We start from the raw sequence: 13,446 nt of genomic DNA on the forward strand, positions 1-13,446 counted from the left end.
GGCGCCTGCCTTTGGCCCAGGGCGCGATCCTGGAGTCCCGGGATGGAGTCCCACATCGGGCTTCTGGCATGGAGCCTGCTTCTCCCTCCTCCTGTGTCTCTGCCCGCCCGCCCCCTCTATGTCTATCATAAATAAATAAATAAATAAATAAATAAATAAATAAATAAATAAATCTTAAAAAATATTTATTTACTATTTATTTAGAGAATGCATGTGTGAGCAGGGCGAGAGGGAGAGAAAGAAGCTCCAACAGACTCCACAATGAACCCTGAGCCAGAGGCAGGGCTCAATCTCATGACTCTGAGATCTTGACCTAAGCTGAAATCAAGACACTGACCCTTAACTGAACCACTCAGACACCCCTAAGAAATTTCTAAATACATATTCAGTGGACAATTTTTTTTTTAATCAAATACAACATCAATGCATGTTTGGAACCAACCGAACAGAGCTATATAACAGGAAAATGGACACGCTCTCATCTCACACCACTTTTTTAAAAAAGATTTTATTTATTTATTTGAAAGACAGCGAGAGCATGAGCAAGGGGAAAGGGAGAAGCAGACTTCCCGCTGAGTGGAGAACCCAACGAGGGGCTCGATCCCGGGACCCCGAGATCATGATGTGAGCTGAAGTCAGATGTTCAACTGACCAAGCCACCCCGGCGCCCCTCATGCCACGTTCTCAACATAAGGAATACTCACTGATGCATCCTCACGAACCTTTTTCTAGACAAACATGAACATATGGACTTTTGCTTTCTTTCCTCCGAAAATTTAGTTCTCTGCCGCTTGGGTTTCTACTTAATACGTCACAGATGCTTCCAGGACAAGATGTAGAGATGACCCATTCTTTTTAAATATTTTATTTATTTATTTGACAGAGAGAGAGAGAGAGAGAGAACGCACACAAGCAGGGGGAGCAGCCTCTCTGGGGGCGTCAGCCTCATGGAGAGCTAAGGTGCTGGACGGGCTCAGGCCATAGGTGTCTACCTTCCCTGGGGTCCAGCCCTGGGGCCTCGGGATCAAGCCCTGCAAAGGGCCGCCTGCTCAACGGGAAGCTGCCTCTCTTCCCCCTCTGCCTCCAGCCCTTCTACTGCTCTCTCTCAAATAAATGCATAAAATCTTTAAGAAACAGGGAAAGAAGGAAATGCTGGGGAGGCCTACAGGAGCTCCACAGGCGCATCCTGAAAGCTGTGTGCCAACTGGTGACTCATAAAAACAAAAGCACGGGTGAGATGACGAGCTCAGAGCACAAGGGTCAGCGATCCCCTTTCCTTCCCCTGGTTCTCCTCAGTCCTGCTCACCGTCGTGCCTCGTTCGCTCTTTCCTGCACTTAATCAGACAGTTCCTTGAAAGAGAGGTCTCCCTCCCCCGCCTCGGCCACCGACCGTCCGGGCGGGCGTGCAGCGGGCCTGGCCTTGCAGCTCTGCAGCTTGGAGCGGAGCGCCCTGAAGCAGGGTGCCTCCTCCAACGCTGGACGTGGTGGGTGTCACGGCCTAGCTGGGCAGCATTTGGCACTTGACAAGCTTCTCCATCCTTTGTCGTGTCCAGCTGGGTCTACGTGCTGTGCATTTTAAGTTGCCTTCCCATCCTCACCACCCTAGTCCAGCTCCCTAGTTAATCAAAAGTCAATCTCCCCCCCGGCCCCCTCAAAAGCAAAAGAAAACAGAAAGTCAATCTCTCTGCTCTTCCCACCTCCCCATCTCCATACAGCTGTCAAATTCCTCTTTCAAAAGCACAAACTGGGAACCCAGCCACACTCTTCACTGATTCTTTCCAACTTCCCCACTCTGGTTTCCAAAACCTCCAAAAAAGCTCCCCCCTGCCCCGCCCCCCCCACCTTGCTAGGCCTGCCTGCAGTGTCCCTGACGGGTATTCTCTGGTCCGGCCAGAGAGGACTATCTGCTTTTCCCAGGACACAGCTGACACCTTCCCACCTCCTCCTGGACCACCGGCTGCTGCCGTCTCCGAGGCCCTCGTCTCTACGAGGCCTGGAAACGCATTTCGGCATTCTCAGCTCTCTCGTTTGGCCCCTGCTGGTTCCATCCTGCAGCACGGCACTGGTGAGCATCCCATCTCTCGGCCACACCACCACCACTTCCTGGGGGAAGTTTCTTTCTGTGTTTTCTGCACCGGGTCCTGCGCAAGGGAGATGCTCAGTTCTCAGCTGCGAGCGTGAGACAGGTGATGCTCCAACTCTGACTCCCTGGTTTTCCCTCTCTGACGTAACCGTGGCCCCAAGTCTCCTTAGAGGGTTTCCGCTTTTATACATGGGACAAACGAAAGATAACCTGGGGTTGTATTTCCCCTCAAATAGAAACCTGCTCTCCACCCGGAGGTACAGGTGAAAATACCTGGCCAGTTCAATTCACACGACCCTAAGATCTTGGCAATGATTTGAAAATATGAACAATCTTAACATGGGTCTGAAAACATTATCTAGGCCATTCGTGTGCTCAGTTTCCAAGCCCGACATTGGAGATCATGGAAACGATGCTTCCCAAGAACTATCTTTGGTAAGACGATGCACATGCGGCGGAGCATATGTTCAGGCCTACTGGGTGGGTCTGACGCGCAGACACCTCCAGGGAGACAAGAAGGCAGTCGGCGTACTGGCTTTTTCAATAAGCAGGAAACTGGTGCTGTCCTACGTCCCTTCACGGGGCATGAACGCATCCAGATGGGCTCAGCCTGTTAGTAGGCCATTTCAGGCTTAAAATCTCGAAAACGTATTCCACCCCGGGCGACTCTACCCCTTTCTCATAAAGGGTTTTAGAGGTGAAATGGTTTCCAGTGGGAGAGAGGTCACTGCCCTGCAGGGACGCAGCCTCCTTAGTGACTATGGGTTACCACCAACTCAACTCCATTCCCGAAAAGGCTGATGTCGCTCCCGGGAAGGGAGATACAGCTAAAGATGAGATCTGGTATTTTTAGCCACATACCTAGTTGCTGTTGTCCTTTTCTAGATTGAAACCGAGAAAACCAGCTGGATTAAAAGCTCTAATCTTGTGTTTGCTACACAGTAAAGCAAGGTGTGAAACAATCTAGTGATTGATGGTGACCCTTGTTCAACTACGGCATCAAATCAGGTGACGATGGACTTCCATGCCACAGGTAACCCCATCTATTTTCACTGGTGGAATGTATACACTCCATCCTTCAGGAAATAGATTCAAACCTGGGATTTTTTTTTTTAAATCTATTCCATTAGGCGGGAATTTTTAATTTTAATTTTTAAGATCTTAAATATTTTTCTTAGTCTTCACATGAACCCCATCTTTTCCCAGACTCCCGTATTGTGATTTGAAGGGAAACTACCATTCCGTGTGAAATACTGGCACGTGAGCCATAATAGCACACTCATGTAAAGAAATATATGTTTACGATTTAAAAAGAGAACTAGGGGATCCCTGGGGGGCTCAGCCATTTGGCGTCTGCCTTTGGCCCAGGGCGCGATCCTGGAGTCCCGGGATCGAGTCCCACGTTGGGCTCCCGGCATGGAGCCTGCTTCTCCCTCTGCCTGTGTCTCTACCTCTCCCTTTCTCTTTCTACATCTATCATGAATAAATAAATAAATAAATCTTAAAAAAAAAAGAGAGAGAACTAGTTCAGCCACTATAATAAAATCATACAGAGACTGCCTTCAATTTACATATTATAATGATAATAATGAAGCTACAATTTACAAATGCCTGCAACACCACCCAAATGAGGGAAAGCAGTGAGAGACTGCCCCCAGTGTGTGTGCAGACACACGGAGAGAGGTGTATCAAAGACCCCGAGTTCAAATCTTGAGGAAGAAATCAGAGGAAATGAAGGTAAGTTCAGATGCAAAGAGAATCAGGGCATCCTGAATTTGGCAGTGTTCTGGTGCTTCGGGGAAGGCAAGTGATAGGTGGACACAGTACCATGGCCACAGCAGGCCAAGGGATGATATGATGACCTCACAGAGAAGGTAAAGAGACAGAAGAGCTTCCATCATATCAGTATTTTATCAGCAACAGTCCGGGACACAGTGTTTTGGAAACACTGCCTTTCTTGCTCATACCCCAGATAATGAATTTTCAAGAAGTCTCCTTTCATTTCTGGTCTTTTCTTGCTCTTTTGTCTGTACTCGAGGATCTCTATGGAGAGTGGTGCATTCACCCATTCCACCCTCTGGGCGAAGAGGAATGGGGAACACAAAGATGAGTAAGAGGGCGCACCTACCAAGTCCACACAAACCATCATACAAGAAAAACACGGGAGCCAAGAGAAGGAATTCCAATTTATGGGGAGGAGTGAACCACAATACTAGAAAACTCATACTCTCTGGACTTCTGACCATCAGTTTACTCTGCTCTCCCTCAGCAACTAGGTCTTTAGAGAGCAATATACAATTCTGCGTTTGCCAGCCCACTGTACCATCTACCTAAGCACCTCCTATATCCGCAGGACAAGACATGGCTTGTTGCCATAAGTATCAATGATAGGCTCAAGATGTAAAGTTTATGAAATTGGGAGTTAGGGCCCAAATCCATGATTTAATCCTGATTGGATTCATTAGTTCATGAAAATGAGGCATTGGACAGTCAGTCTATTGTCCAATGGCTGAAAACAGTTTTGTAAATGAAATTATGAATTTATATATATATATATTTTAAAGATTTTATTTATTCATGAGAAAGAGAGAGAGATGGGCAGAGACACAGGCAGAGGGAGAAGCAGGCTCCATGCAGGGAGCCCGACGTGGGACTCGATCCCGGGACTCCAGGATCAGGCCCTGGACTGAAGGTGGCACTAAACTGCTGAGCCACCCAGGCTGCCCTGAATTTATATTTTTGAAGTCATTAGGGAATGACAGGAAAAAGTCACTCTGGTGCTTCAATGAAAAATAAGGAGACACAAAATATTCATTTCTGTAAGAAAAGACGATTAATATTTGAATCTGACAGAAAGGTGTCCTCTTACATATTACGTGGTCTTGGTAAACATTTATAAAATGAAAATTTATGTCAAATATTTCAAAGGTCTGTCAAAAATTAATTATCTGTCAAAAATACCCCCCTTTCCACTCCTACACCCATTCTTTCCTCAATTCAGGGAAGCAAATTCAATTTCATTCTGGTCTAATGACAACAGATGGCTTTCATATTAAGCAATTCGAGTTATCTGACAGCAAACAGTATCCTACTCAAACATTTCTGTTATCTCCTATTAACTGCAAAACAAAAGACAACCAACATTCAGTGAGGCAAAGAAAAAAAATACTATTCCCTCAGAAAATAAATGTTAATTATCAAACTAAAAGAATTTCTTGGATATAGAATTCTCAAGTTCTGTGCTCATTTAAAATGGTTTTGATAGCTATTAAGCTCCAGTATTTTATTTTTGACATTAGTTTTATGTACTATTGAAGCTTTCCCTCTCTCTTGCCTGTTCTTCATTTTTAGTCATAGAGTTAATCTTGTTAAATCCCAGATAAACTGATGAACCAAGAAAGAACATTTTCTCTAAATAGGAGACAAAAGTGAGTATTTTTTGAGGTAGGTAAGCACCTGGAAAATGGGAGAACCCATCAGTACAAGGTAGAGCAGCCTAAAATCATCATAGCGATGGTGGTTGCTCTTTAATCGTACAATATTGATTTCTTGGGCCAAGACTTGAAGATAAATGACTGCTAGTCCCTGAAGATAGCAATTGTAGATAGCTATGAGACACATTATGTATTGGAAAAACATACTTTTGGCTCAAAAGCGGTTATTGAGTATTCTAAGCAACACGGCAACAAACACAAACGTATTTTTGCATATTGTCCAAAATACCAGTACTGATAGCATTTGGATTTTTTCCCCTTTCAATTCCTATGGCTGTCTCTTCCCATCCAATTCTTAGATGTCCTCTGTCTCCTGGCTTCTATAGCCTTCTATTCCATTCCACTCTTTCTCCAACTTTAATCTGGATGGTCATCCTCTTTTTGGCTTGTAAATCTTCAACAGCTACTCAGTCTAGTCAAGAAAAATTGGAATCTCCTTGGCTTGGCATTCAGGGCCTGGAAACTTTGACCTTGGCCTTCCTTTTTAATTGTGTGTCTGCTTCCCTTTGACATGAATCTCCTTTCAACAAAGCAATGCAGCAGCCTTCTTCATCCCTGTTCAGGATGACTTCTCTTCTTCCTTCTTTCTCATGAAACACACGCGTAATGTATTCCCACTTGGATGCCTCTGCTCAAAGTGTTCCCCAAGATTCAAGATCTACCTCCAATTACCCCACAATTTTCTCTCCTTCTCTTAGATCCATATAGGATTTGACATAGGGACCATTATTTGCCACAAAAATCTAGAGAGACATTGAGATCATGTAATCCAATTCATTTTGATCCATACAAGATCGTATCTTGTGCTTTTATATAGTTCCCATCTCATGTTTTCTCACATGTCCTGTAATAATATAATCTCAGTAAATATTTTTTTAATTTATTCAGTGATACTTTAATAAATGTACCTTCCTCAAATGTGTCAAAAACCAGCAGATAATCCTTCTAGAGGAAGCTATAAGCAGATGATCCCTTTGGAAGACAAGTAGGGTATTTGACAGGGTCCCATAAAAATCACAGCAGTATAAAAATACTGTTTTTGACTAATTGGGCAAGCTCAGGGGTGGGATAAGATGTCTGTTTTACATGTTCCTGGTTTTTTTTTTTTCAATTTTTTTTTTTTTTCAAAAAATCTAAGAGCATTATGGTCTATTTATGGTCTTATGCTAAAGGTCATTTTGGGTTTTGCTGTATCAAAATGAGACAGACCCACAACAAAAGAACCATGTTTTAAAGTGCCATGTGCTTTCCAGAAGTTGGCCTGGTTTCTGTTTTATTTATTTCTGGACATAGATCATTGGTGTGTACAGTATAACATAAAGTGCTTCCAACATGCCTTTTAACAAGTAACATCACATCTGATTATTTTCTCTAAGTCTTACCTAAAGTAACATCTATTGATCACCAACAAAATATAGACACCTTGCAGCATGAACATGTCAAAACAACTGCTGATTTCATGGACAGTATTTTGGAATACATTGCTATGAGGCATCTAAATGTATTAAAAATGTTATCTTTCAAAAGTATTACCACTGTAAATCATTCTAATGTGAATTTAAGTGTCATGCTAATAAATGTTACGAGAAGCTCTATGCTGGAACAAAAACTTAAGACGCAGACAGTATGTTCAATTGAATTACATTTAATTGAAGTGATTTGTATATATTACTATGAACATATTTGACAGATATGAGAAATAAAATGTAAAATTCCTACCTTGTGTCTGTTTCTTGTTCACTGCATTATCAGCTTTATGTCGTTTCTAAAGTTTAAAAGCAGAAACAAAAACTGTGAAAAAGTGGATGAGACTAATAAAACAAAGTAGCACCTACAACAAAAAAGACTTCTTTCAACTTATGTTTCTCAAGGCTTTTATCCTTTTATACCCATATCAATTTTATAGGTATGCTGGGGTGTGGTGATTAGAAAAATCAGAGGGTCTGTGGGAATTTTAAAATTGAAAACACAATCTATAGCATCTTCCTACAGTACTCCTCTTGTGGGAGCACAGCTGTGTGGTCCTCAGAAGGATTGTACATTATTATACAGGTAAGATTAAAATTTTAATGTAATAGAAAAGGCTCATTTAGCTTTTTGCTTAAATAATTCACTTAAAAAAGAAGATTGCCCAAGAGAATTATCTATAATAACTACCATTTAATAGTGGTACTGAGATATTTTCAGCTTCTTGTAAAATTCATTATCTAATTAGGCTGAGTACATCTTCCATAATTTAATGACATGCTGATGTCTGTCAATGAGTAGAACCAAACACATATACCATTTGCATAAAGCCTCTTCCATCCACTGCTTCTCATTGGTCCCTTCTCCCCGTTATAAATCACTAAATCACACGAACCTATTCTCCTTCCTCCCAAAAACACGAAAAAAATTAAATACTAAATAGATGAGTTAGCCTAAGTCTGGGTGGGTGAGTTTGAAGAAGTCACATAAGCCAAGGTTTTGGACAGAGAGTAAATGAAACGATAGGTCGGAGGAAAGGTGAGAATTTGAGCGGCCAGGAGAAGCTCTCCTGTCTACAGTTCAACTACAGGTTTTCCATGGCTTCTGTCTAAACTTACAGCATCAAGTGTAGCACATCAGCCTCTGTTGATGTTACAAAAAAGTACTGACTGTGTTCAAAAATCCTATCATTAGAGCTCAAGATCAGATTTAGCTGCATATACCCGACTATAAGGTGGATTGGAATGAATAGACAAAAAAAAAAAGAGTTCCTAATTTTTCCATTTGAGAAAAAATATGGTTTTTAGCATCATAGTGCACATATGATAATACCCTCCAAGAGAAGAGGCCAGAGTTGTGGATTAGCACTCCTCCAAAACACAGCGACACTCAGGAGGAGTGGCATAGTGGCTGGCAGCGTGAACTCAGTTCATACAAACAATGAGCCACTGAACTGTACAAAATGCAAATAGAGCATTCAAAATGCCTCTGTGGAAGGCTTGTAGAAAATAATTCTTGCCACATCCATATGCAAGAACATGCTACAATTCTTTCTCAGAACAAAACACTCATTAATAAAACTGTAAAAATGTAGACTTTCATCAGGCAAATTACTGCTTCCAAAAGTAAGCTTACAATTTGCCAGAAAATGCTCTTAAGTGAATTTTTTAGGTTTAAATTCGGAGCAGCAAGTAGAGAGTATTTTATAATTGATGAGACTCAGAAATACTTCCTCTTTTTTATTGTTAATAAAGATCTTAAGAAAATTAGAAATAACCCCAAATAAATTTTGGTCCAAAATAATGGTCCAAGGCAAATTTAGATATTTGAAGGAGGTGCAAATATTTCCAAAACAACGCACATCTATGATAGGCAATAGTTAGACTTCCAACTGAAGGAGACAAATAAAAGCTAATTAATGAAACATTCCACTTAAACAGGAAATTTAATCTTAGTGAAACCTAAGGAGATCCTGAACATTACTTTCCATCTACAGAGAATTCTTGTGCAGGAGCATCTCTTTCCTTGGCCTTCCCGCCATAGAATGAATTAGGTTGCTTGTCAAGAAATAATTGTGTTGAGTATACATAGGGATCCACCCAGCTAGGCAGATCCTAATCTTATGACTATGAAAAGAAAGCATCTCTGGATCCCAAGCACATTATTATTCCTTCTAAAATGAACAGTTCAGAAAACATTAATACAGTTATTCTAGGAGTTGAAATGCCTCCACTGTCCTGGAATGAGAATTCATTTCATTTCACTGAGGGCTGGTAAACTACTGAATATTATCAATATTTAATTGACAGTGCACCAATGAACTGTACTGTACAAATGGCGCCATGAACTTTAGGGTACTTAAGTATGTAATGCTGACCACTGCCTCCTGGGAACCCTCCCCCTGCTTCCTGAGCATTTCTTATCACATCTTTGCCCAGGTGGTTCCACCTGTACCTTGGTCCCTTCTTGGTCTCTGGTCTTGTTACAGAGCCATGGAATTCCTCCGGGCTTACTCCCTGGCCCTCTTTGCTTCTCACTCTATACTCTCTCCCCAGCTCAGCTCACCCATACCTGCAGTTTCGATTATAGCTGATACATAAATATATACCAGCCAAGACTCTCATCTGAGCTCCAGACAGTTATACCCAGTGGCCCCCTTGATATCCCCCTCTGGCAGTCTCAAAGCCACCTCAAGTTGTGTCCAAAAGGCAAACTAGGACTTTTAACCCCCAAGACTTGATCCTTGTTTTCAGACATGGAACCATATATCATCCACTTGCACAAACCAGGAGCTTGAGAGTCATCCTTAGCATCTTCTTCTCCCTCTTACTCCCATCCAAACCTTCTTTATGCAATAATGTTTTCAAAACACCCTGAGCCAGGCCCTGTTACTGCTGGTGAGGATACAGCAATGAATAAGAGACAAAACCCTTACTCTTCGTGGAACTTACCTCCTAGTGGTTGGAGAGAGAATATGAACAAAATAAGTATGGTATGTAGCATGTTGGATGGTGAAAAGTCTTGTCAATTCTACTCCTAAACAGATACTGAATTCATTTTTCTATATTACTTTATCTACAATGCCACCTGGTCTAAGATCTCTTCATTTTTTTATACCAGTTACTAGACTATACTTCTTACTAGTGTACCCAATTCCTGTGTCCTCCCAATCCCATTTTCTAAGTTTTAGTCAAAAGGATAGTTGGATCATGATAATACAGTCAACGTTTATCCATCACTTACTATTACGAGGTATTGTTCTAAGGACTTCAGTGCATCACTTAATTCTTATAAAAGTCGTCATGGTTACTTGATTAACGTCCATCTCCTCTACTGGGCTGCCACTCCCTCGTGGCTACTTTTACTCACTAACCTCTTCTTAGCATTTGGTCTCTAAACACTGTCGACTGTAGAAAAACTATCTGTTTTATAATGAGTAATGTTTATCAGAGTTTCAGTTAACAAGTGGATAGCAAAGAAGGCATGTTTCTTATGGTGAATATTATCAATTTAACAACCAATCTTGACCCTTACTGTAAGAGTTGGCATGTGACAAGAGGCAGCCTTTTTTTTTTTTTTTAATTCAAAGCTCTCCACCAATTTTAGAGTATTTTCAAGTAAGTATTTGTCATTTGCTACTTGCATGTTAAAAAACAGGAAATCATATTATGTTAAGCTATACAAAGCATCAAGAGTTAAAATGCACTGGGTGGGGGTAAGTCTTAGGTGTCTTACCCAGAGAGAATTCTTACTCTTTTATTGTACATGGTCAGTATAATAGAAAAGATGACTGACTGTAATGTCAACTGTGTTTTATTCACTGGCCTTGTAGTGGTAGACATTACCAGTTTTCACCAACATCTAACTTTCTTCTATTTTTGTGGACACCGAGATGAACTTCCTTTTTGTCTTGTCACTAGTTCTAATATTAACCTGTCAGCAGAAGTGATGTGCACCATTTCTGGGCCACAAATTTCTGGACCTCCATTCTCTCCTCCTCTGCTCTGGTGACCACCAATATCCCACCCAATGGACCCTCCTTTCAGCTGCATACCTGAGCGACTGCGTGAGTAATAGTGCCTGCTGCTCTGGCTTCCTCCCAGACAAAAACCTGCCGTGTCTTTGAGTATGTGAAAAACAAACTTAGGTTTAAGCCACTGACATTTGGGATATGATAATAATACTGTGGCAAAAGATGAACACATCCTAATACGTATCTTAATGAATTCTTGGCACCTAAACACTGCTTCATAGATTATGTTGAATGAATGGACAAATATATGCAGTCCTTATAATTACTGATAAAGATACTCTTTGGGCAATCATCTAAACTACTTGATATTTTTCCTTTTCTAGGGAGTAATTTTTAAAAAATTTCTAACACCTATAAGTTGATACAAACGTCTTGTTAAACCTCTCTTAAGTAACTATTTTGTCAATTTCTTGATAATTTTATTGGAAAAGTACCCCACATAATATACTATTACCTCACACAGCTATTATTACATCTTCCAGGAATTGCTTGATAAGCTGCTTTCTGAAAGTACCCAATTATTGCCTTGTGCCAATAAGAGTTCTTTTTTGAAAACAAAACCAAACAAAAACCTCTTAGATATAATTTATTTACCATTTACTTTCATAGAGAAGGGTACTAAAAACCATAGCTGAGAACTTATAGTTTTGTTAGGGAAAAAGAAAAAAAGACAGGACAGGCAGCTTAGAGCAGTGATAGTAACACAGAACTCTGGAACCAAATTGCCTAATTTTGAATTCTGACAGCCCCAGTTATTAACTGTGTGACCCTGGGCAAGTTACCTTGCTCCTCTGTGCCATCACCCCCTTATCTGTCAAATGAGGATAATTCCAGTAACCCTTTAAGGAGTGTTTATAAGACTTAATAAATGTAAAGGACATAAAACAAGTACATGGATCCCAGAAGCTCAATAGATGTGATTAACACTATTGTTGGTGACTTGTCATAATACAGAAAAAGAGCACTGGATGAGATAGATTCTGGTCTCAACCATGTCTTGGACAGGTCACAGGATCTCTATGAGCCCCAGCTTCCTTACCTTTAAAATGGGATTAATATCCAACTTGTAAAGTATGGAAGAAATCAAATGGGAATAACATTTGCAAAAGTAACAGCACGACATCTAATAAACAGCATATGCTCAATCGAAATTATATCAAAGAAAGAAAAGGGAGCATAGAAGGCAAAGAAAGAGACAAATTAAAGATCAATCCTTATGGATTGCTAGATGCAAGCACAATCGAAAGGATGGTAAGTCTGTGTGGAACAGTCTAGGTGAAGAGAGGGTCTCCTCAATTTCCAGCGTGTGGTCCCCATCAAGCAGGTCATTTCCTATCCAGAGGACCATGATGTTTCACACACGCAGCCATACGACCTCTGTCTGTACTCTTAGACACTTGGATGTTTCTGAGACTGGATGATCTAAATGGCCACTTGACCCATTTCACTTTGATTCTCTCCAGAAATAATATAAATGGTTGTGAAACTTTAATTTGGAGCTTCCTGAAGAATGTCTCAGGCTTTCCTCACCTTACCATCTGATTGCCTCAGGTTCAACAGAAGGTCATTTCAGATAGGCCAAGTATCTAAAGAGCACAGGAAAAAAAAATAGCCTTCCTCAACTAAGGTAGCTAAAATAGCAGTAAAATAGAGGAAAAGAAACATCTGAATTTATTTTGGGGAACTTATTTTATAAACTGTAAACTGACCTCCCCTTTTCTTAGCTACTACAGAATAATAAAAGTAGTGAATGTCCTTACTTTCAATAAAATAAAGGGAAGCTTAGAACTACTAAAGATGAAGAGAAATCGAAGGCATCTAGTAAAATGAAAATGGTGCATACCAATTAAAAACATACATTAAGAGACCCTTTACATTTAGATAATTTGGAGGTTATTGTGTTTAACTTGAAATAATGTTCAAATTGAAAATTGGGCACACTAAAAATAATGTTGAAATAGTTTTCTCTCCAAGCCAATTATTACATTTAAGTTAACGTCTTTCATTCCTCAACTATAAACACAGAGAACACTCTAACAAGTATTCTGTAACAGCAAACCTGTAGAAACTAAGAGGAATGAACTCGAGAGCACATTTTATATATTTTTGAGTTGGATGGGCATTTTTTTTTTTTTGGATGGGCATTTTAACCAGCCCGTGTCAAGAATGAAAGAGAAACTAATATTTCAAAAATATGTATATCCGGTAACAAGTCACATTTATTTATGAAAAAATTAAATACTTACAATATCTTCTATTATCTCTTTGATAGCTGCCACAGCTAAAATAAATAAGAGAGGAACCAGTGTTGTGTAGCGACCTGTTGGTGATACATCAGGTATTTGCTATTTGAGGGGGAAAAAAAAAAG

General features: G+C 40.5%; 1 protein-coding gene across 6 annotated transcripts in view; it reads right to left on the reverse strand.

Moving 5' to 3' along the window:
• Positions 1-13,446, reverse strand: part of ATP8A1 (ATPase phospholipid transporting 8A1) — a 220,367-nt gene that overhangs the window by 169,279 nt on the left and 37,642 nt on the right. For 5 of the 6 annotated variants that reach the window (XM_072774850.1, XM_072774848.1, XM_072774851.1 and 2 more), the window contains exons 4-5: positions 13,324-13,422; positions 7,297-7,342 (exon numbers count right to left, since the gene is read on the reverse strand). In XM_072774850.1, coding sequence (XP_072630951.1) covers positions 7,297-7,342; positions 13,324-13,422 — 145 coding nt within the window. Of the gene's footprint in view, positions 1-7,296; positions 7,343-13,323; positions 13,423-13,446 lie in introns of those variants that run through there. The other variant, XM_072774853.1, reaches the window with a different exon arrangement.

This window comes from Canis lupus, chromosome 14, assembly GCF_048164855.1.
Source record: "Canis lupus baileyi chromosome 14, mCanLup2.hap1, whole genome shotgun sequence".
Classification (NCBI taxonomy): Eukaryota; Metazoa; Chordata; class Mammalia; order Carnivora; family Canidae; genus Canis; species Canis lupus.